At 39.6% G+C, this 25,867-nt stretch overlaps 1 protein-coding gene across 1 annotated transcript in view; it reads right to left on the minus strand.

The window, feature by feature from the left end:
- b3gat2 (beta-1,3-glucuronyltransferase 2 (glucuronosyltransferase S)) overlaps positions 1-24,130 on the minus strand; it is a 45,589-nt gene extending 21,459 nt beyond the window's left edge. Inside the window, exons 1-2 of the mRNA XM_040139635.1 lie at positions 23,600-24,130; positions 817-961 (exon numbers count right to left, since the gene is read on the minus strand). Coding sequence (XP_039995569.1) covers positions 817-961; positions 23,600-24,130 — 676 coding nt within the window. The remainder of the gene's footprint in view (positions 1-816; positions 962-23,599) is intronic.
- Positions 24,131-25,867: the final 1,737 nt, after the last annotated feature.

Raw genomic sequence — 25,867 nt, forward strand, 5'->3', positions numbered from 1 at the left:
AACACTAAGAATGCAAAACACATAAACAGGTGAGTTCCTGATGCTTTACACTTTCATTTTCACTCCACTGGGCTCCTGTTCAGTTTCCATCCAGTCTGATGCTTTTCAAAACAGTTTTATTCAACAAGACTCTGCAATCCTGCTTTGTGATTTATCTCAGAAATAAACAATCAAGAAAAGTAGTACAGGAGCTCATGTGTGGAGGAGTAACAGTCAGAACATTAAATTGGAAAGATCAGATCTCATTTTATGGCAAATAAATCCATGAAAAAGAAAAAGAAAAAAGAAAAAAGTTATAGAAAACTGTGTGATCTCTGCGGGTAAAGTCACTGAAAGAAAGTGCACTGATGAAAGCCAGCGGGCCAAAACAGTCTAGCTGACTTTAACTGTTCTGTAATCAATGTACTGACCGTTAAAACCATTAAATGTTTCCACAACAGCATTGACTACTGACAAGAAAATCAAATTTTCATTTTCAACCCTATTTCCTAAGATGTGCAAAGTCTACAGAAAACCCACATAACCATTAGCAAGTGTCATGAGCTTTCTAGAAACATTTTTTACTGTTTGACTCACCAAGTTTTTATCCTCCAAATGACCATGTACCACTACAAGGAATCATCCTTTGGGGAACATGAATACTGTATCTGAACCAACGTACATGTTGAGATATAGTATGTGACTCTGGACCAAAGTGTTGTGCAGAGGATGGATGGCAATCACATTCTGAACAAGTACAAAAGTGATTTTGATCATTATTTTGGCTTGTGTCTGAGTAATCTCTCTACTTTAGTAGATCTACAAACTGCTCCATACCTGCCATGTCGATGGCGAAGGGTCTGTCCGGTCTCCAGCCACTGTACCAGCCCACAACTTTTCCCCTAGACACCAGGGGGCGCTCATAACTTCTGCCACCCACAAATCCCACAGGCCAAACAGACACAGCTCGAGTGCTACGCATCTGCAAAGAGGAGGAAGGAAAAAAAGTTTGTTCAGATCACCAGAGCTCATGTACAGTAGAAGCTTAAGTTTCAAAATTAAAGATGGCTAATAGACCCACATGCAACAGCCAAATTGAGCAAAAAGCTGTCCTAAGTCCTCTGACATGTTAGAGAAATGAATTTAGTAGTTTTTGGTGTCCGGCAGCCTGGGGATTTTTGAACATAGTCTCCTCTGTGATGAACTGAAACCTGACCAATGCCATTTGATAGTCGTGTTATTTAAAAACAGCAGGAGTAAGAGATGCTCTACTATCATACTCTGTGGGGCTGGTTAAATGTACTGTATGTGTCGGTGTAGTAACGACAGCCATCTAAGGCCACGCTGCTTGCTGATCCACATTCAATTTTCCTGCCAGTCACAACGCAGTTTCTGTATCAAATCCCACATGATGTCTGAGCCTAAGGGAGACATCCACCCTGAGTGGGCACAATAAAGGTGAAGACCCCAAAAGTCAGTGACCAGACTTGGGACATTGATTGATTCTCAAATGAATTACTTGTGTGTCAGTTTGCATTAGTGATTGGAGATCTCTAATTTCATCTGAAATGTGGGTGAGAGCTGCATGCGGACTCTGTGGCTGGCTGAATGAAACCGTGCGCCGCGGAGCTCCTTTCCATTTTAACAGTGAATGAATTTGCACACAGCCAGAAGCAGTGCAAGGAGAAATAAGACAGAGAGAGCAGGATAAAAGACTCGGGGGTGGGGGGAGTGGACTGTGTGAGGACAGCCGAGTTGTTGTGTTGGAGTATGAGACATCTATATCTTGACGTTGTGCGTGGATGCACATGTGTGTGCATTTGATTTTATTGTCCAACGCTGGCCACCCTGAAGTCCCTTCATTCAGACACTGCTCCTCATCGCTCACCCAAACAGCCTCCAGCCAGTCGCTCATGACAAAACAACAGAAGAAAACCAAATCAGTAAGCAGCTCTGCATTATTGAACCCAGACATCACACTGAGTTCTCGCTTTTTAAGCCACATGAAAAAAAGTGTATACATAGCACTTTATATGAAGAGGATTTACAGTTCTGTTCCAATTGTCCTAGCAACCATGGAAAAATGTTAAGGACCTGGCTGAATAGCTGAGTGCATGACATGGCTGGAAGAAAAATGAAATTACCACAAAGACCTTATGTCTTAATTATTATGTATTTATTACTGAATAATTTTGAGACATTTCTGGCATGTTTTTCAAGCTTGATAAATAGAATGAAAACCAATGGGAGCCCAGCGAGTGGTGTGTATGTCCAATAAGATGTAGGAGAGGTAAATGTTGATATATATTAGTGATGGGTAGAACTGTCAATCTGCCAGTGACATTGACTTAATTAAATCGTGTCTGCCTGTAACAAAATGTGTGTGGAGCCTTGCCAGAACACAATAACAGAAGCAACTCTGTAGATGGATTTGCAAGGAAAGCAAATGTAAAACACTGTAGAAATGAGCAGGCTGCAAGTGACTACTGATTGTAGCACTAGCCTCTAGTAGATATGGTAACTCATATGCAAATGAAGAAGACAGTTACCAAAACTAAATAGGTGACGTGAAAAATCCCACACATTGTCAGCACTTCTTTTATTGGAGACACAAGGATTTCAGTCATGGACCTTCAACAGGGAATCACAAGGTGAAAACAATACATCTTTGTGCCTTAGCCACAGTCTGTGACAACCAATCAAAAAGCAGTTCCAAATCTCCAAAACACCCAAGCCAAATCGCTAACACCTGACACAATTATTACGACAGCAACATGTCAATGTTGTTTCACATTGTGAATTTAAAGTATGATGAAGGTCCATGACCAAAACAGAGTATTTTCTGACAAACGCAGGATTTCTATCCTTTTTTCATGATTTTATTTTCCTTAGCACCTGTCCACCAGGTTTGGTGAAATTATCCAATCCTAAACAATATTATATTTCAGTGGAAAATTTTTTTGGTCAAATTCAGTGAAGACACTAAACATATTTATCTATTTCTAGTTATATAGCGAAGTCCCACTTTCAAAGACGTAATTAGCTTCTTACAACTACTGTGACCCAAGATATTCCAACATTGCTGCCAAAGGGCATGACTGGAGGTTCATGTTATAGAATGCTACATCTGACCAAATATCAGATCTCAGATCAGATTTCTGGTTTCTCTTACTTGTTGAACATCACTCACCAGCAGAGCTAAACCCAGGTGACACGGGTCAATTCAAGTCAACTACATTTTATTTACAGTCTTAATTAATATTCAGTCAAATTAATATTAATTATATTACAGGAAGACATAAAGTGCTGTGCATTAAGCATTAATCACTTTAGATGTTTTTCGATTCTTATTTGTGCTCTTATACCATCAGGGAGGCGTCTGATCAGTCCCAAATTCATTCTGCAGCAGGACAAGGAGCCCAAACATTCAGCCAGAGTCATAAAGAACTACCTTCAGAGACAAGAAGAACAAGGAGTCCTGCAACAGCTGGTTTGGCCCCCACAGAGACCTGATCTGAACATCATGGAGTCATTCTGGGACTACATGAAGAGACAGAAGACACTGGGGTAGCCTAAATCCACAGATGGACTGTGGCTCTCTGCTTATCTCCATGGATTTTTTTCCCCGAATTGGCAGTTTGACTTCAAATTACATTTATGTTAAACTGAACGGGATTTTAATTGAAAATCCACGATATCTCTGACATTTGCTAATTCAATTTTTCCCATGTTTGGTGGGCAGGAACTACTGATGAGATCTTTTTTAGAACGAGTATCTGGGCTTTCTGTCATGAGAGTGATTATGGATGTTGTAGCAATGATGGAGCCTTGTGATCTCTTTTCAGCTGGCAAATTTTGTCCAACATAATACTTACTGGCTGTTATCCATGATTGAGGATGTGTGCAATGTTAGAAAGAACTTGAAAAGGAATTGTTCAACATTGTAGGAAATATGTTTATTTTCTTTCTTTCTGAAGTTGAGATGACAAGAACAATATCAATCTCGTGTCTTTATGTTAATATGGAGCCAGAGCAATGTTGCACAACCTATTCGTAAATCTTTATGCTAAGCTAGGATAATCACATCCTAGCTCCAGCTCCATAGTTAACACATAGACATGAGACTGGTGTTTGCCAAAATGTTAGTGATTCCTTTACGCTAACTGCTTACTGCTCGGGCTAACTAGCCACTGCCTCTTGTAAAGTGCAAACTATAAATGTAAAACACGTCACTTTCTATGTACTAGAGCAAAGAGGAGTTTTGACCAGCATATGTAAAAGCTTTCCTGAGCTTGAATTTGGCTGAATCACTGTTGTGTTACAGCAAAGAGATAAAGAACAGGAAATTGACTTTTATTTATATCAAACTGTCAGAGATTACAGTTTGACACATTATTAGAGAGAGTTAGAAAGGAAACAGAGTCTATGGATATGCAAACATATTCAGAAACTCTGGCTGGACTTACAGGGAGCCCAGTCTTTATCAATTTGCTGTCTTTAGGATTTCAGTGTTCTGAATTCACAGAGGCTGTAACAAAGTTTAAAGTAAATTGAAGTAATTTTCAAGCACTGTCAAAGTGCATTATCACTTTTTCTTAAAGCATCTTTTCTGAAGTATCAGAAAACTGCACGCAATTGCACTGGATCAATCAGAGAGCTATGGATAATGTTAAGATGATGTAATGACTCCTTGCTTCTCAAAACTTCTGAGTGTCATGAAACAACTAATTAAAGTTACACTGATTACATACATGGGGGGTGCTTCACAAGAAGCTAACAATCACACACATTTGACATATGGAAAAAAGCTGATATGCTTAACATGTTAGCAAACTGTCTATTAACAAATCCAGCAGACACAGAGCAACATTAGCTTTCGTTCGGAGTCATATTCCTGGTGCTGTGACAAATGTGTGCCAAATATTCACTCTCCTTTTAGCTCTGTTTTTGTCTCCACCTACTACCGAAGGAAATGTCTGGCTCTTTAATGTCTGGCTCGTGGACAATCCATCCCATTAGACAATTCATCCCACCCCTCCATGATGCACTACAGAGATAGCGGAGCTTGCTTTCTAATAGACTCATTCAGCTCCACTGTGACAAAGAACGTTTCAGGAAATCATTCATACCGTTACCATAGCACTGTACAGCAGCTCACCTCTGTGTGACAGGTGAACACACTGCTGTACATACTGTCTCTATCATACTTTTACTGCATTTATTATACACTGCTATTTTGCGCAGTTCTTATAGCACTCCAACATTTATTAAATTTAACCCCATTTTTCTGATTAATGCTGTTTCTGATGTATATATTGGGTATTTTTATTCAGTGTCTGCAGGCTTGCAATTCTGCAGCTGTAGAATTATCTATCTATCTATGTATCTGTCTATCTTTCTTTCTTTCACTCCTAAATGCTACACTTGCTAAGTATGTCTTTGTATGTCTGTTGTTTGAGGAGGAGGTAGGTACAGTAGGTTTATCAGAGCTTTTTTTTGCAAATGAATGCAACAGCAGTCCAAATGCAACTGAATTACTGGCTTGAATTTCTATGAAGAAGCAGTTGGAAGTAGTATGAAGAGTTGGAAATGTAAAAAAGGGCTGAAGAATGTAAACTGTAGTGTAAGCACTGAAAGAAGTTTAAAAGGCAGTCATATTGTCCAAGTGAGCTAAAGTAGCAGGAGAAGGACTGAACTTCAGCTTAACTGCCGCTAAATTAAAAATAGAAGAAAAAATAAAAGAAAAAGCCTAGCTGAATAGCTGGTAAATATGGGAATTAGTGGAAGGTTAAGTCCATTAAAGTGTTAACTTTGTATGCAGAACTGAAGGACAATGGAGACAGAGAAAGGGAGACAGAAATGATGGATGCAAACTTTAGTGTTAGAAATGAAACGAGTTCGAATGGAAGTCAAGGTTGAAAGACCTGAATAAGTTTGAATGGAGTTTCTACAAAATGCAAGAATGCGTAGGAAGCGGCTGAACAATTCAGACTCTTGCTCTGGGCTGTCGTTATGACGGTACACGTTTACTTGTATGTTTGCGTGTCTTTGTGCGATTCTGTACATGTGTCCATTTATGTGTGTGTGCAGTGTAATCAGCTGATCTGAATCCAGTGTATGTGCCCAGCTGTGGTTCCCTAGCGATGGTGACTCCTCAGTTACAGCAGGTTCAAACAGGGATTAGGCTGGCAGACACCTCTCAAACTCTGGCCTGTCACTCAAATGCCATTTATTATTTATATTTTATATTGCGTGAGAGAGGAGAAACTGCTGAACGCATTGATATAAAGTATTTCTTTGTGGAGTCAAAAATGTGGGAGATACGGCATTTAAAAATGCCCCTCTTTCTGTTTTCCTCCGAATTTTCTCTCATCCGCTCCTATTTTAACCAAGGTTCAGACAAAGCTGGATATTTTCAAAAGCATGAATGAGATTTAAAAGTTGAATACAACCAAAAATATAGGAAAGTTTCTGAACATTTTTATGTTTGAATGGAGTTTTTACTGAAATTATGAATGAGTAGAAGGAGGTGAAAAATGCATGCAAAAGTTGTGAAATCCCACCAATTAGGATTCTGCTATTACATTGTCATTTTTACTTCAAATTGATTCAAAAACTGGTGGTTTAAAACCAGTTTAAAAATTATTTTCACTGCTGCTGTTTTTCCTATTGAAAATCTGTCGATCTTTATCTATTGTTCTGATATCTGATGAAAGGAGTAAGAGGCCAATAATCCATTCTACAGCCTATCTAAAATGACCTCAAACAAATCTGTGTTGTGTTTTTCCAGATTGCATTAAATGAGTGAGATAAAAACTGTGGGCTGGCAGTACAAAGCTATAGCAACAGCTTCCGTTTTACTACTTTCCCTCTTGTTGTGTTTATAGCTTTCATTTATCATTTATAAATGGGCTGTGTCCAGGCTATGTAGTTATCTGTGTATAATGTTAGTCAGTCCATTTAAGGTGTCATTAGATTCAATATCAATCTCAGAAGCAGTTAGATCTTCCTGTTATAGGAATGGTCTGAGGATAAAAAGTTAAGTTTGCCTAAGCTTATAGAGCAAGCATTTGACAGACAGTCATGATCAGGAGGTGTTCATGGTCAGAAACATTTTCATCAAGCACACTTTTAACAACATGATATTACAGGAGGATAAAAAAAAGCTCTATTAAAACAGCTTTGTAGACAGTTTGAAGCTAAAGTCAGGAAGATACTGTATTTATGTCCTGTTGCAGGGAGTCACTGACTACAGATGTTGTCTAAATTTTCATCTTCAAAGTCGGTGCAGGCTGTCTTATCAACAACAACTCAATGTCAAAATGTTTGCTGGGAGCCAAACAAAGCTGTGGGGTGACAGTGTTTCAACAGATGGTACATTATTCTGTTAGGTGGCGACTGCTTTAGCACATGCTGATTTTCATGCCACCATCTGCAGATTACTGCTGGCACTGGAAAAGTTTGCAGGACAAACTTCTAGTTATACCTTTATTTATACAGAGAGTGTTGGCTGAGCATACGGTACAAAAAGGCTTGGTTAAAGCCAGGTACAGGTTTGGAGCTTTACATAAGTTTTAAGCGCTCTGATTTTTATGTGGATTTTTTAGATTGTTCAATGACACCAGTTTATTGATGGTAAAAACAGTATTTCCTTAATCGGGTTTGGCATGGGGTTATGAAGCATCAATGAGTTCAGTATGGGGTTAAGTTCACTATACACCAAAGTTCCAGCATAGCATAAAAGAGAAATTAGATGGCAATTTTCGGACAAGGGCTTTTTATCTAAATCAATACTAGTGGTATTACATCTGCATGCAGCGACGGGTATTGTAATTATCTCAAGTAATGAACCAGTAACGAACAGCTGAATGGTAAAAGTGGAGGCAGCACCTCGTCTATAAATGACATTCAAACAATGCAGACTCGGAGTAAAACTGTTTCAATAATCCTTTTCTTTTTTAACATCTCACTGAAAACAGACAAGTTTTCTGTTGCTGGTTGTTAGAAGATGTTTAAATGTGCACTTCTCACAGAGCAATATGCCGGGATATTTATGTTATTCGACCCTGCCACAGTAGATATTCAAATTACCATAATCTATATCTCTGAACGTGAAAAATAGCATGAAGTTTAGTTTATTTACATTAAGCACCAATTTGAAGTTAATAAGAGTGTACTGCATTGCATTAAAGGATACTTTTGATTTACTGTTGCTAATTCAATTGACACAACCACACAGTACAAAATAGTATCATTCTATGAATTTGACATCGGGACACATGCAAGAACCAGTCATACAAGCAAATCTGTTTCTGAGGTGGTCCTGGTCTGTGCTACGAGTCAGTCTTTTCTTCACAGGAGGAAAAAAAATCTGAATTCAACATTCATAATCAGTTCATAGTATCATCATGGTTTGCTAATTTACTGAGAGTTTCAACAACGTCTCCATCTCCATGACTGTCACCTCTCCTTGACCACTTCCTATTCAAGTCATGGACTTTAGCTTAAACATTTTTTAGAGTCTACCTGAACTATAACCTCTTCATTTCTGTCAAAGTAAGGTGCTGCTGTGATGAAATTGTTCAGGGTCTCCTAATACGACTACTAATTATGCAATTTGATATGTTTTCGCTTGAGGTTTTTGACAGTGGGACTTGAAGTTTTGCAGCATGAAATTCTTCTTTTTACTCTTTGGTAACATTGTTGTAAATTAAACTTGTCCACAAATTGAGTGGTAAATGTTGCCTAAAGCAGTAATTTCACCAAGTTCTCAGACTTAAATGACCATATACTGTAGGTCACTTGTGCCTGCCCTCGGAGCGTACCAGTAGCAGGCATACTGGACCTTTTATTGTCATGGTACGGTAACACTAAACAAACATAAGATTGTGGAACAGTCACAGTACGTTAGCTTTAGTTAGGTTTAGGCCCAAAGACTACTTGGTTAGATTTATGAAAAGATCATGCTTAAAGATCATGGTTAAAATACTTCCTTAAGATTAGAGTACCCTCTTCGAATCCGGGGCCCAATAAACAGTACAAATGGTGAATAATAGAAATGTACAATTTAGACAGCTACAGGCCAGTTTTACCAGGTGGCAGTTCCAGTGTTAAATGTCAACTGAAGCTTCCACTCCACTGAAGAGACGGAAAATTGCTGCAGATGAAAGCATCAGATCTGAGACTGTAACATTCCTTAGTACATGAATCGAACATAAATATCATCTTCTACGTTTTCCATCATGTTGTCTTGTTGTACCCTCCTCTTCTGCAGTGGTTTAATGGTACCCAACTGGAGAAACTAGTGCCAACAGCTGTTTATCTTGATGAAAAAAAACTCCTAATATTTGCATAATGGTAGTGTAAATTTGCACTACAGTTGGATGGAAACTTGATTCCTGAAAGACAGGACAACTTAGAAAATGGATGATTTTTATTTAGCTCACAGACATCTCCATATCTTTCTGCAGAAGAGCCACTATGCAAGATGTTACAGAGAGGTTGAAAGTAAATGTAATATTTTTCTTAATGATTGGTGCAGAATGAAAAAAATTCATCGATGGCTCCTTGTGCCTTCAGTACAACATCAACTGAAAGACTGAACAGAGCTATATTCAGGAGACTTCCTGTGTTATCAACCAATTGGCCAGTGGGAGTAAAATGTAGATTGGAAGCTGATCACAGATCATCCCGAATTAATGATAAACAGCTATCAGATTTCATAGAGGGAAGTTAAGATTGATTGAATTTGCCTACCAGAATTTAGATGCTCTGAGTAGAAATGTGTGAATAAGCTTGGTAGTATCCTGACTTGGCAGCTCTGACTGTAGCTGTGCATTCAGTCTTTAAAACCCAATTGCTAACCAGTGGTTTGGCTTCTCTGCTCCTGGCTGTTATCCAGGCTTTCTTAACTGCCATTTCTGGGGTAAACCAGGAGCTAACTCTAACTTTTATTCATTGATTTTACAATCATCCCATGCTATTTACTGCCAACAAAACCAATTCAAAACATTTCCTGCTATTTCAAAGAGTTAGCCCTACTTTGAGTTCTTATTGTTGGAGATATTGTACCTTTATCTGAGAAAGAAATGGTATTGAGTTGAAGTCCTATTAAAGTTTACACAATCTGAACAACAGAGTTTCAAACACTCACCAACACTACAACAATTTTGGGGAAATCTGGAGTCAGAAAATAAATCAGTTCAACCTTGAATGTACAGCAAATATACTGCACAGAAAGTCTTCTATTTTGGGAAATGTGTGTGTGTGTGTGTGTGTGTGTGTGTGTGTGTGTGTGTGTGTGTGTGTGTGTGTGTGTGTGTGTGTGTGTGTGTGTAACAAACTGATAAAAAGAAAAAGTTTTAAAAGGAAGAACACACATATACAAACAAAAAATGATAACTCTTCTGAAAATACATTCGTTTTTTTTTGGTTATATTTGCGATTATTTACAGGAATACACTTTCTGGTAATATTTCTGTAATATGGGCCGGCAGCAACACCTGACCTCAGTTTTGTGCTGTGACACTAAAGAGGAGGAACATGGTACCAGAGAAACTCTGGGATCTTCATGTTATTCCCACTGTACACAGCAATCCAGTCTATATCTCAGAACACAAACCACTCTCTCAAAAAGCCGATAACAACAGAACTCCCCCTTATGATCAGGTTTGTCATCATGAACAAACTCTACATCTTCCTCTCAAAGACTGAATTGGGGAAGGAAAATAGTAAATGTTGCTGCGGGAGCACACAGTGGGACTTTGTGTCGATAAAGTATTTTTCTAGTTGAGAGCTGCCACAATACCAGAAAAATACACCTCTCTTTGGGATGTAAAGATTCTACAAATTCTATGGGTCAACACATTTACTCTGCTTTTTGTCGTCTATAAGGCACCAGCACATTTTAATCTTAGTTCATTGGTTACTGTTGCAAAAGAAATATTTTCCTTATTGGAGATCAATACAATTTAACTTGAATATACTGTGTGTTAAATACTGACTGGGGATCAGAGTATAGCATATGAATTGAGCTTTATTGGAGATTTCTCTAAGGCCAGTGCAAAATTGCACACCAGCAGTGGGCACTTCAGACCTGTTCTATAGGTCTAAATAGTAACAATCTACACAATATTCATAGATTTCTTCTATACATAGTTCCATTTTGCTACATTTTTTTGCCAAATGTTACACAAAAGCATTTTTGCCAGACATTCCAGATTTCATAGGAGTCCGTTTTATTTATATACTCCTAAATCACAAATCTACAAAGCCCTTGAGAACCCAAAAGACTGCACACAATAAAATACATAAAAATTAATGGTGATTGGGGTTCCATACAAATTGCTTTATAATCTGTGTGCATTCAAAACTCAATATCATGCCGCAGTTTGAATAGGCAAAATTCCCAAAACCCCTTCAATATGGAAAAGTAATTGCAGAAATCTCAGAGGAGCAGCGGGAGAAATCTCTCTTCTGTGATGGAGCAGACAGAAATGACAATTTTGATGTCACAATATGGAGAAATGCTATATGGTTTGGCTCAGAGAAGATGTCAAGTAACTACCAGGTGCCACCTGGTGTGCCCCTGAACACAAATATACCTGATCAGCACATAATTAAAACCACTTACCGGTTTTAATGTTGTGACTATTTGTGATATATATATATATACATATATACACACATATACAGAGTTAAGTACATAAGTATTTGGACAGTGACACAATTTTCACAAGAGCTCATGCAACAACATTTTTACATTTTCATCCTTATTCTCTTTTACTTTTTTCTGTGAGGTTTGCTCGACTTGTTCCAAGTAAAGCAAGTTCTCTGTACTGCACATATACCATCTTTGAATACCATCTTTCCATGTGTAAGTGTCTGTCCATGAGATATGATCACCAACATAATCGAGGCACCCAAACTGCTATAAAAGGCCACCTGTTCTGCTCCATGTGTGGGCAGGTTTCATTCAAAAAATGTTATGAATTAAAAAGAAGACTTTCAAACTGCGGTGCTTCAAATCTTGCTGTTGAAAAGCAGCAAATGGAAACAACTTTAGCAGGAGCAAACTACTTTTGCAGTGTCAGTAGTGGTAAAAGAAGACCCAAAAGAGAATAAAAAGAAATAAAAGAAACTTCTTGCTTAGGCAACGTGATCTGTGAGGGGATCAAGGGGACATGATAATCACGGAGATACTAGACAACAGATTATTAGCCTATACAAACAATGATGTCTGCCCTGTATAATTTGCCATGCCAAACTATGTCAATAAAACCATAAAATCTAAAAAAAAAGAAAGAAAAGAAAACCCTTTTCAAATCTCTCAGTAAATTTAAGAGCTATGATGATATGGCTATGAAGTCAAGTCTATAGTCAAGATTAACAAGTCCTAAGTCATGTCCAAGTCCTAAATTTTTTGTTGTAAGTCCTAAACAAGTCATGCTGATGTGCACTGCCAAATACACCTTTCTCTCCTTTTTGTGCAATTTGATTGGTTGCTTGTTAAATTGATTCAAAATATATCTGTTGTCAGGAAAATTGAAGTGATTCAATGTACACTTTTTAAAAATAAGTTCTAGTCTTTAGGCATGGGCATGATATCATGTCATTCAAAGTCAAGTGAAGTCACAAGTCACTGATGTTGAAGATAAGTTGCAAATCTCCTTTGCTTTTGTCGAGTCTACAAACACCAGATTAGTGACTTGAGACTGACGAGAGTCCAAGTGATGTGACTCCAGTCCACTGGTCTGCAATGTAGTACACTTGTGTTAAGGCGGCGAAATGGATTTTAAACTCATGCATAAAAATATTCTAAACTCTGCTCTGACTCTCCACAATCTCTTTGCCTCTCTGCTGAATCTGTAAAGGCTTTTGTTCTCTACTGTATATTAGTTTAGGTTGTATATTTGGGAGCCAACGTCAGACACTGTCATGTGTTAAGAACGCTCTTGTCTCATTATCAGTATGGATATCTTCACCGGCGGTTGAAACTGCATTGAGATAACAAATCATTCATCATTGCCGCAAATGAAAAATAATTTCAGTTGCAGCTGAGTGATGGCAACTGGAAAGTCCTGACGAATTACAGCACCAGCAGCTCAGTCACTAAACACATGCTATTTACAAGTAAACAAAAGAAAAGCTGGGGGTGAAAAATGCAGTGCTGGGAGGAATCACATTTCATTTGACTCACAGCCAGGACATTCGGTCTAGGAGCACTGCAGCTCAGTTGGGTAATCAACTCTGACTCTCTTCCCTGCAAACAAATAGGTGAGAACTGAATTGTGTGTACACACAAAGACTCTTGATGATGAAGTATATGAAACCCATTATGGATGTTCTTGTTTCCTGCCTCCTACCCTAGAGAAAGAGCCTTCATTGTGTTGTTTGCGCTCTAGCATGAGTGTTCAAGTGGCTGGGCCGGGTGTGATTTTAATCAAGCGTATTTTTATCTGTGTTATTAATATGCATGGCAGAGGCAATCGGAGAGAGGGAGGGAAGAAATGAGCTGGGAGAAAATGAATGAATCAAATTAGAGAGGCTGGGGATGGGCTATGAAACTATGATTCAATGGTGCATGATATGTGTGCAGGTTGAATGCTTTATGGCTTTATGTGAAAAAAATATTAAAGAGATCAAGGTGTATGTGTAGTGGGTATATGTATATGTGTGTGTGGTAGTCTGCTTGAGTATGTGATTTCTGTGAGAATATCTACAAACCTGCAAAAATACTGTAATGACCCACGGTATTTAGCTATCTGTGTGCATTTACTGTACGTGCATGTGCATGCATACTATAAATGCAATACAATTTTGTACACAAACCAAAATATTTATGGTAATATCCCGCAGTTTTGTAAGTCTAAATCACAAAGCGAGTGATATAGGCATTTTGGGAAATACATTTATTTGCGGTCTTACCAAAACTGAAACAAGAAGAACATATAAATCTCATGTCTGTGTGTGTAGTACAACGCTGGAATCCGGACATGCAAGCTTAGCTTAGCATATGAACTAGCGGAAGGACAAACAGCTAGCTTGGCTCTATCCAAAACGACAGAGTACACTGACTAACTTAACGCCTACATATACAGAAATGTAAAAATTACAATTTGCGGTTTTAAAGTCAGTTACATGCTGGAACTATTTCTTGGCAAACAACTGCCTGGTGAAATGACTGCATGCAGCTTCCCAAAGTCTTGCCAGGGGAGGTACCATTGTGCCGGTATAGAGACCAAAACCTGTGCTCACAAACCGCATACATGCTGCATTGAACTACTGGGTGGATGGATAAACTGTTGTTTGTCTAGAAATAGTTTTAAAATGTAACTCATCCGTTTAAGCAAAACTTGTCATTTTTACATTTCTGTTTTGTGCAACATAGAAAGTACATTGTACAAATACAGCTTTAGTGCTGATGGAAGGAGTTCTGTCTCTTGGGTTATATGGACAGATGTTTCTAATATTTTGACCACCATGTTTATAGCAGTGAGTAAAGACTTAATATTAGAAACACCTCTCATTACAACAAGGGATGTTCCTAACAACTAGTTTCTCTGTCGATTAAACAGAAATTTAAATTTAAACTAGTGGACTGGTGTAAAAGTATGAAAACAGTCCAAATTGATCACAGGTTAATCGAGAATTAAGCCGGATCATCAGAGGGTAAACTATTTCATATTGGTTTGCCGAGTATGGCTAACGTTAGCAGTGCTAGCACCAGCAGTTCTTTTTCCTTGCAGGCTTAGTCCACATGCTTGCTCTGAATGTGGTTCTGCATTGCTCCAGTCAAGTGGTTTTATGCCACTTTATTCTGACACAGCCTACATACAACCATCTTTTACTTTTCCAAATCAAAATACTGCCAAATTGAGATGTCATCTGTCCCACTTTCCACCTTCCTGGTTTATAACGTCCGAACATTAGCGCGGGGAGAAGGTGGCTAACGTCTGCCAGGGCTACAGCCCCGGCTACTGGAGGGCGACTGCATAACATCTTAGACGCAACAGTTAACGTGCTTTGTACGTTAATACCAGTATTTGACCAGTATTTCTGGTGCCGACTGGTGAGGGTAGCAATGTTTAATCGTTTAGTCGACTAATTGTGCCTATCCCTAATTATAAACCTATACAATTCAGCAGCACCACAAACTGCAAGCCGGACAATTATCATAATGCTGAATCAACACCTCTTTAAAACAGTTTCAACAATCTGAACATTATAACCTCCAGGATGGCAGGATTTATTGGGAGGTTGTTATATTACACTACATTATTTTTAGCTAGGTGTACCCAATGAATTGGCAACTTAGTGTAAATCCCGCAGTTCATAGTACATCTATGGGTTCACCAAGGTTCTGCAATGGGTACTACTACTACAGGCCAGCATTTGTTATGCAGGCTATAGGACACACTATGAATCCTTGTTGTAAACTCATACTGTGGACTACTGGTGGCATTTTTGTATTTTTTTGTAACAAAAATGCCACCATACTAAAGGACGACGTGATTGGATCATTAATGACAAATGCAGGGTAATTTTTCCCTAAAACATAACTGACATGTATCATTACTATTAGACTGGTTTGACATCAGTTCCATTCCATTCCACTATTATGGACGTCAAACAGGGTAAAAACAGGTTGCATCTCACAAACTAGTTCTTACGTAGAAATTAGTTAAATATTTACACCCACTAACTGCCAGGTCGACATTTTTGACCTGTGACTCGTTGGTTAATAATGTAAAACTTGAACATTTAAAATGAAATTTGACTAAATGATTAGATAACATCAGTGAGGTTAACTTACCATGTTCAGATATTTCTCAGTCCTCGTAAACTGTGTGAATACTAATAACTCTGAAACACATGCATTATATTTCTCCATGTATGTAGAAAAAATAAAAATAAAACAAACTGATACCAAAATTATACAGTATCTTTTGAGCCTAGAATTATACTAGTTAGTTATTCTAGTTTGTGGTACTATAGTGACTTCCATAGCTGATTACTTTCTATTGGATTGTTGTTTCCTAGCAACTGATTTACACATTACTATAGTCTTTACTAGTGAAGACATGTCTGAAGTTTTAATGGCACAAACTGATTCAGTAAATCACTAGTTTGAAACTAGGATTTATGAATAGCTGGTGCAACCGAATCCAGGAAACACTGCTCCAGCTCCATATTAACGCAAAGACATGAGATTCATAAAGCTTGTGTCATCTCACTCTTGGAAAGAAAGCAAATAAATACATTTCCCCAAATGTTAAACTGTTATTTTTAAGCGCACCTTTTAAGTTTGCACACACCCTAAGTCATGGATAATAGCCAGTAATCAATATGTTGAAATCGTAGACAATATTCACCAACTAAAAGGAGATCACAAACCTCCACTATTGCTACAACATCATCAATAATCACTCCATGACAGAAAGGCCAGTTACATGTTGGAAAAAAGATTTCATCCTCTCTCATCTGCCCACCAAAAAAAATGGAAAAAGGTTAAGTTTTCAGATTTAAAAATTTCTGAGATGATATCGAATGTCCTCCATAGACTGAGAACACAGGTTTAGGGGACACGTTTTAGCTCATGGTCTCTGCAAGCCTGTCACAAGCCCTGAAGACTGAATGTGTCTATTTTATTTCAATAAAACAGCTTAAATTAATGTCAGCTTCAGTTTAACAGAAATGTGTCCCAGCCACTGTTACACACAGTGGTGAACAAGGGGAAAAAAGGAGATTTGATGAGGGAGCAGAGAGCGTAGGGAGGGTGTGCAGTCAACTTGCCAATTCAGGGGAAAAAAAGCAGAGAAATAAGCAGAGAGCTGGTGCATAACACCCCTTTTACATTTACATTGGCCCTTAAAAGCCTTCAACCTTTCCGTCACCTTCCTCTCTCCTCCATTTTTATCCTCCCACCAACCCGAACACGGACATTTTCTCTCAGCAAAGTTTGTCCCCTTTCTGCTTTGCCTCACTGACCCCCCCCCCCCTCATTTCCCACTACACTATGTAATTATGATAATTGCTCATAGGGGTTTGAGGAAATTGAATTGCTTTTTTCGCTCTGGTTCCTTTATCCCACCAGTTTCTCATTGTGCCACCTCCTCATCTCCCCACGATTCACTGCGGGCATGGAGTCTGCTGCTTGGACACTTGATCAAATATGTCCTTAATATTTGAATGTGTGTGTCTACGGACCGTTTCCTCTAAAAATAGAACATCCGTTAAGTAATTCCCTAATACCAGCTGAATCCCCAATTGGATGTATAATATATAAAAGAAGGAAATAATAACACTATGAAAGTATAATTAAAAAGTCAAATTTATTTCCAACACAAATTATCAAAGAATTTAAAAGATCGGTGAATTTCCACTGCTAGCACACAATCTGAGACGCCATCACACCACATCAGAACTAATAAATGAACACTAGACCTGGTATGGCACCATGCGAGCGAGGTGTGCCTGAGTCACACTTCAGCAAAGAGCATTTGCCACAGTACCTGCTCCCTAAAATAGTCGCTGTGACTGCTGTGGAGCTCACAGGGCTGGGGGAGTTCAATTATTCAAAAAAGGTCTGACGAAACGCTTGCACGTCTGACAGGCTGCTGCAGCTGAATCAAACAGCTCTGCCATGCTGCCGTCAGCTGAAAACCCCTCAATCCCCAGAGTCAGCTTTTCAGGAATGTAGAGGGTAAAAAAGCACTACTTAATTTTATTAATTGTCTGTTATGCAACTAACTCTTAACTGGTTCCTCCACTATGCAACTGACCCAAAACAGATAGAGTTAGGATCCCGATAATGGACTTACTGATGAATACTCTTAGATCATCCAAGAGTAATTTTACATGATAACTCAGGTTTACACATTATTGAATATATAATCATATTAATAAATTCAGACAAAATATATAACTTAATTTAACTGAAACTGTAACATAATCCCCCTTTTTAAACGCATTGCTTCTTTTCACATTGAAGGCCAGTTTATTTAACTGTAGCAGTTTTCATTCCATACTCTCCATTTTCTAAAGTCTGTTTTTATTTCATAACACCATTTTCCCCAAAGACTATTTCAATTCATAATGCAACTTTTCATCACAATGTCTTTGTCTGTCAATCACGACAAACAGCACAGAGCCAGGTATCTGTGTTCCCAGATCTCAGAAATTAACTTGGTTATGTCAACACGACTGGGAGGAAGCATAACTAAAACAAGATTAAGAACCAAGTTGTAATAAACCTAAAACTATTAATTAAGTACTAATAAAAATGTGTTTCTTACAAGTTTTACTCTACCTTGAACTATGAATAAACTGAAGCAAGCACGAATCTGCATTACTGAGAATCAGGAAATTCCTTTTGGCTGAACTGCAACAGAGGCATTCGCGGCATTCGCGACATTTGCGACATTTGCGTGACTGATGGATTCAGAGATGAAGTTACACCACTGGTTTGCCGGCGGAAGGTTTGGGTTTTTCCCGACTGGCTTTAGCTACTTTCCATCGAAAGTAACACTTTACAGTGGTTCCACATCCGTTTCCAGGTTCCACAACTACACCCTCAATTTTCGCACAGTGACCATACGTGGTCCAGCCCCTATACAAGGTTTTGAACTATTCTTGTTTGTTACTGGACTGCCAAAGTAAAATCTAATTGTTCAACCTTGATTTTCCCTCAACCAGAGAAATCCTTTCACTGTGCTGAAATACTTTACTAGAATAACCCAAAAGCCATCAACGGTGCCTCATTCACTGTGGCTTAGAGAATGTCTTACTCTATAACAATCTCTTAAATTGAGTTTTACTGTCCGGATGATGTTAAATCCTGTTTAACGAGCTTGTTTGTCCTAACAAGAACACATCTCTGGAAAAAAGAGATTTTTTTGAATGAAAATAGTACAATTTAAAGATGGTACAAAAACCTGTATCATTCAAACTACATAAACACCATGTTAAAGCGACGTTGACATTGTTCTTATTGGCAAGTCTCGCCACTGGGCAGCCATCTTGGCAATGCCTCTGGGCAGTCATTTCTGGCTAAAAAGATCAGACCCCTATCTAAATGAATGGGGAGAGAGCCATATTTGCAATATCCATGGTCACCCAGACTTTAAAACTGCATGTATAGAATAGCCAGTCAAATCTGATAAAAAACACTTAAAAAGTTTGGTGACTTTTGCCCCAAAATAAGGTTTAAACTGCTTCTTTTTCCATGGGTTATACCTCTACCAAGGTTTTTGCTTGTATCAATGCAACAACACGACTAGCTGAATTTGTTTCCCATTCAGCTGTTTTACAGCAGATGATTGGCTTTTGGGGGGAAGAGGCAGGATATGTGTCACACAACCGCCATCTTTGGTGCTACGGACTTTTCTATCCAAAATGCTTTAACTGGTTTGTCTCCTCTCTTATAACATCTCTGACCTTGTGTGAAGGAGCTCCCCGTGATGGCAGCACATTGACTCTTTAAGGCAAAAATGCAAAATCACCTTCAGAAACCAACAGGAAGCAGTGTGTGTTAAGGGCCAATCATGGCAGCATTGCACGGAGGGCATTAAATGAGTAGTCTTGCGTTTTCTGACACTGCTATTGACTGCTAGGAGGTGACTCAGCTATAATGTGTCGTGTGCATAATAAACCATGCCAAACTGAGATCTGACTAATGTGCGGAAACGGAGAATACTCCCCTTAATTCTTGTCTTAATGCTAAATGCCTTTCCACCTGATTTCTCAGTCTAACTCGGCTGCCCGAGAGGGAGGGGAACACAGGGAGGCTTGTTAAACATTTGCTACGTACCAATGTTTTTTTCATAAGGGGAGGAAGCAGGGGGTGATTGTAACACATTTTGCTCATTACTCTGCAGTAGTTTGTAGCTCACTCTTGGAGCAAAACAGCCTGGGCAGCTACTCTCATGTAATCAACAACTAAGAGTCAAAAATGGAGATGATTTCTGTTTCAGCTGGAGTTCCTAATTTGTTAACTGGGCAACTGGAGGTCAGAAATACCTTGCTTTTTGCTCCATTCAAGTGAATGGGAAGGTGGGCTAAGACTCTCTGTTTACACTTCTCCATGTTACAATTACTTCTACTCTGCTGAGTTAAGAAGCATAATCATACGATGAAAATCTACTGTATTTTTCATTCCATAGCTTTTAAACAAACAGCACTTACTTGCTGAGCCGTGTCAGAGAGATGTACACTTGTTACCCCGACGCATCAGCGTCAACCAGCCTACACATAGGCCAGGACAAACAAGAAAAACTTGATTTGGCTGACGTAATTAGCACATTGTCTGCTCTTTATGTTGAGTCTTTGAGTTCCATAACTTGTCTTTACAGGGGTGGTTCAGCTGCTTTTTTAGTTATTCAGCTTATTCCGGTCTGATGGAACAAATGCCTTTTTATTGTAATCAGTACAGCTGTCCTCACAAGTCGCATAACGACTTACATTTTGCTCATGCTATACAGCACATGTAAAGCTGTGACATGACAAGTATTTTTACATTTTCATTAAGTCTATTTTTCTTCCTTCCACATGTGCAACTGCAGTAATTGTGTATTAGGCTCTGAGTGCTGCCAAAATGCATGTGACCTGCAGTGCTGTAGGTCCTGATTTTAATGCTTGAAGTCTATTTTTTGCCCCTGCTGTGCTTACAGAAGCATAATCTCCACAAGCAGATGTTTGAATTACACAGATATTCTATGTCTATATTATTATTTTTTTATAACTATTGATCAAGGCCCTCAGTTTCACATAAGCTGTACAGTTTTACTATGGACAACTCCAGCAGGGAGGGGAACTCACAATGGATTACTGTAAGAAATATCTTCCCAAGGGGTCAAGGTGAAATAATAATAACTTAGCTACTTGAATGTTACCTCAATCATCTTTATTTCCTGAAATGACATAAGGGCTTCTAATATGAAGCTACCCCCCACTACAAGTACAGTTACTGCCACCAGTCTGAAGCCTGCAGACAGCTTCTGCAGGTTATTACTGCCTATGACAGCCTATTATCTCTCTATGACAGGCCATTACCTCCAAAGAGGAGCTGGGTAATGAAATAGGCAGGAGGACAGAGAGAAGACAGTGTGCTATCAACAAATCAAACAGTTGCTCTTCACACTGAGCCGAAGGAATCGAACACTGAGACTCTGTGTCAGAGTAGACTCAGCTCCAGTACACTGGGTTCGCTGTGGGAGGTGTTTTACCCAATGTAACGGAGGGAAACCGAATCTAAGGTTAGCATACGATTCTAGTTAAAGTTGGATTTCTTTAGCCTAAACCGATGTGAAAATTTAACTTTGCTGCATTTTGAATGATTGGACAAACATTTGGTCATTTTTGACCACATTTTGGCACAACTGGAATTTCAGCCACGCATCATGGATTTTAGTACTTCTCATAAATAATGTTGTGTTGTTTTTAGGCAATAGCCCCAACCCAGACTGTGGTTTGTTTTCAGTTCATTTTTGTGTTAAATCCTTTAGAGCTAAAATTGGTTTAACTGATTTATCAATTTGTATAATGAAAGAAAAGGATTCTGCAAGTTTTTTGGTATCGGATTGATCATTTAAGTCATTTATAAAGCAAAACTGCAAATCATTATCTGTTTCCAGCATCTCAAATGTGAGAATTCACTGTTTTTCATTGTAAACAGACTACTCTTGGGTTTTTGACTGTTGGCTGGACAAAACAAGCAAGTTTAAGACTTCACAATGGGCTTTAGGAAAGTGTGGAGGGCATTTTCAGCTATTTTCTGACATTTTAGAAATAAAAACAAATAATTCATTGATTAAGAAATTAATTTTCCGATCAAGTGAGCATAACAATAATCAGTACTTGCAGCACTAAAACCCTTATATGTCTCTCCTGATGAACCAGACTTCTCAGTCATATGGCTTTGTTCTCCCACTGCCTGAGAACCAGATGAAAAGAAGAAACTGCATAAAGCTTAATGCAAATGTCCTCTTGGCTTACCTCTTACAGTTTTTAGATCGCAAGTGGAGATTGCTTTCAAAAGTAGAAGAAAAAAGCCTTCACAAATCAACATGTTTGCTAACTTTTTACTGTGCAGAGGGCTGATAAGATTCTCAGGTAGAGGAGAGCACAACATTTTTAAATGTGCTCATCATCAAATACCCCCATTTAAGACCGCCAGTCTTCTTATCTATCACGAAATCACTCACCCCGAAGTTGAATTTAGTTTTACAATCATATAAATTACTATATTATTCAATGCAGAGTTCTCAGCCCATTTATTAAAAAATGTTTTGTTATAATGTTATAATTTGGGGCCAGGAATCTTTGAATGGCAACAATCACAGGCAGCAATCAGCAATCAGAGAAGCATTCTTTGAGAGTGTTTGTGAATGTATAAGACTGGGGGGATTGTTTTGTTGCCTCTGCGGCTGCTATTGGCACTTCTCTCTTCACTATCTGGATGTCTACAGCACAATGTAATGGAGGACTGCAGTGTAGCTTTCATATGAATGAGAACTGATCAGTAACAGTGATGTGAAAAGAGATACCCATATACCGATCCGTTTGCCAATATACTGGGTCGACACTGGCATATCATCCAGCCTGTTGTCCAACTCAGATTTGCAGACTGCAGATAGTCAATATGTTTTTGTCAGAATTTATAGATCACAAGACTTTCAGTGTCTAATATTAGTCTAAATGCAACTTCAGAGGCTTCTACGTTCAGATAAGTATGAGAATTTAAGAGCATAAAAATGGCAAAAACAGTGAAAATAGTGAAAATATAAAAATAAAAATCTATCATTTCATTTCATTCAAAAAGACCTGCATTGCTATCAACCCCTAACAATCAACCTCACACTGGTATAGACTTACACTCACACAGACACACGCATTCCTGCTTATTAATTCTGTGCTGGCAAGTGGATCAGTAAGTGCAATTGCAAAAGCAATGCTGGTGAGATGCACCAGCACCAACACGGCCAAAATTCCATCCCTGTTGTCGCTCTCTCTGTCAGTCAGTACTCCCTCTTACTGTTTGGCTCTCACTCATTTTACTCTTAACTCAACGCCCAATACCGCAATCCTGTTTTACCAGATGGACTACTAGAACACATTGGTTTTTATACACGACAGGTTCTCAAAGCAAGGTTGGGAGCCTCCCCGGGGTGCTTAGTAGGGTTCCAGTGGGATCCCATCAATATGAAGAACCGGGGAATTTCAGTGTTTCAGTTCCTTTGAAAGGATCCCATTTGGGGAATGCCTAATAGTTACCTTTCCTGTACAGCATAATGGTTAGAGCACGGTAAAAAAAAAAAAGAGTTAGAAATGGGGGAAAGAGACCCTTTAAGCCCATAGTGCTGATGCTGTGCATAAAGGTTCCAAAACAGTGCAAGCTATAAAACTCGTAGCGCTATTAGCTTATTTTGTTATTATATGACATCAATATCTGAATCTGTGGGACAAAATCAGGATATTTCTGGGATTTGGTCAATTCAAGTACAATTTCAAGTACTTTTTAATTTATCTGACTGCTACTTTACAGTTTAACATTTGACATACAAAACATGTGATATGATGGAACGCCGACCGAACAGGGCAGGTGAAAACAACCAGATGTTACCTCTGCGAACAGCTCCAGGCTGTACGTGTTGTCGTCATCTGCGAAAAAAACCACCGCGGCTTCCGTCTTGGTCCGATTCCGCCGGAGCCAGGTGAGGGCAACGTTCCTCTGCTCGGTGGCGCGAGGCATCCCGATCCGCTTGAACCTGCGGGGAGTGTAGAAATTCAGGTGCGTGTACTGCACGCCGCACTGGGCCAGGAAGCGCGTCACCAGCTCCGTGTGCGCTGTGGAGTCCTCCACGACGACCCAGTGGAACCGGGGCACCTGGCGGAAGGCGTGGGCCAGCCGGGTCAGCTCCGCTTTCTGCAGCGGGCGGCTGTAGGTCGGAGTGATGGCGTAGATAAGAGGCAGGGCAGACAGATTCTGGGTGTCGCCGACCCCCGGTGCGCCGGTCTGGGCCGCCAATTGCGCCTGGCCGCTCTGACCGGCTGCTGGGGGGATCGTCCTCTTACTGTCAATATCGATCACGATGATGACGATGAGGACCCAGGGCAGCAGAATGAAGAAGCGGCTGAAAACCAGTGATTTCATGGCGGTGCTGAAGTTACCTTGCACCCTCTCTTTCACTCACTCCAACACAAACAGAGAGCCAACCAAGCGCAACCCCCAGACCCCCGTCTTTCAAAGCCAGTGATTTTATTCCTCACAGCTAAGCAGCAAAAACTAGTATCTTGAGTCTATTTCAAACTATGTAAAGCACAAAACCCTCCGCTGCGTCCCCCGTCCCAACGGGACCGTTTCCCCGAGCGCCCCCTTCTCTCTCTCTTCCCTCGGATGGGACTTGAGTGCTTCTTCGTCGTTCTACCCTCCTCCAGCTCACCCTAGCACAAGCCCAGTTAAATTCTCGCGTTCACCCATCCTCCAGTGCGCGTTTCAAGAGTGGAAAAACAAGCTGGAGCTGTCCTCCTTGCAGCGGGTGGTGATAACCCAGTGATGTGCGCCGCCCCGCCGAGGAGCATCACTTGGCGAAGACGGAGCGCTGCTCTGAGTCTGAGGATAATAAGGCAGGAGGGGAGGAGCAGGTGCAGAGCAGAGGATGGGAGGCTGGATAGAGAGAACCTGGGGAGGGAGAGAGATGTATAGAGAGTGATAAGAAAGAGAGAGGCGGAGAGGAGAGAGAAAGGGGGAAAGGGAGAAAGGCCTTGTTATTTTGTCCGCATCGGTGCCCGCTGAGAATAAACCCAGCTGATAGAGAGGCATAGCGGCACGAATAGAGAGAGAGACAGGGAGAGAGAGAGGGAGAGAGAGATGGGGCCCAACATGCTGCCCATGTTGGGTTTGTCAAGAATAAATGATGACGTAAAAAAATAGGAGGACTCGACATGAGAACTAAGGGAGGTGGATATCGCAAGGGGTCCTTGAGGGAGTTCCAAGGGTCCCCTATGATGGTAACACTAGAAGAAATGTAATTTCAGGAAGAGACCTACTGCAAACAGGCTTCACACGCTCACCACTGTTATCTTTCCTAATACTGTGTAGGTTGTTCCAAACTAAAGACAATAAACACCTCAAAACAATACCTTTTAAATATGTCAGGATGAAATGGTAAGGAATCGGTATGGGCTATTCTGGGTGACTTCATACGGTATACATGAGTTCCACAGGTCACAGCTTGAGGAACATCTATTTTTAAGGCAATTAACCAATTAGAATTTTCTTTTCGAAAGAAAGATATGACTGATTGACCAAGGTCATATCTAACCACAGCTGACTCCTTGGATGGGGTTCTGAAAAGTACTGTATCAAACAGAGTTCACTGGTCTACCATGGATCCATTTAAGGGTCCTTGAAACAGATAAGTGCAGGAGCTTCCTGGCTTACTGGCGTTCTCGTCTTGAGCCGAGAAGCTAATCAATGATGGTTAATTATGCACACAACACGGATCAAAAGATCTGTTGGGAGGAATAGGAAATCACTGATCAACACTAATAGAGTTGGTTCACACCAAACTAATTGCAGGCAAACAAGCTCATAATTTCACAGGATGAAAGCACCTTTGATTGTCCGGATTAGGTAGTGGCCTGGGAACGCTGATGTATAGGGAGGATGGGAGAGTTGTACTTTATTAAACAGTACTGTTTAGCACTGTATTTGATACTTTGAGAGTTACTGGGTATTACATTGTCCTCAAACAAAATGACTTTTGAAGGCTTAATCCATCTCATGCTCACAGATTTGGGTGAAAAACAAGTAATGGTCTTACTTAATGATAAATCACTTTTAAGAGACTGATGTGATGATAGCAAACTGTTTAAAAGGCTCTATTCC

This window comes from Xiphias gladius, chromosome 11, assembly GCF_016859285.1.
Source record: "Xiphias gladius isolate SHS-SW01 ecotype Sanya breed wild chromosome 11, ASM1685928v1, whole genome shotgun sequence".
In the NCBI taxonomy this organism is placed as follows: domain Eukaryota; kingdom Metazoa; phylum Chordata; class Actinopteri; order Istiophoriformes; family Xiphiidae; genus Xiphias; species Xiphias gladius.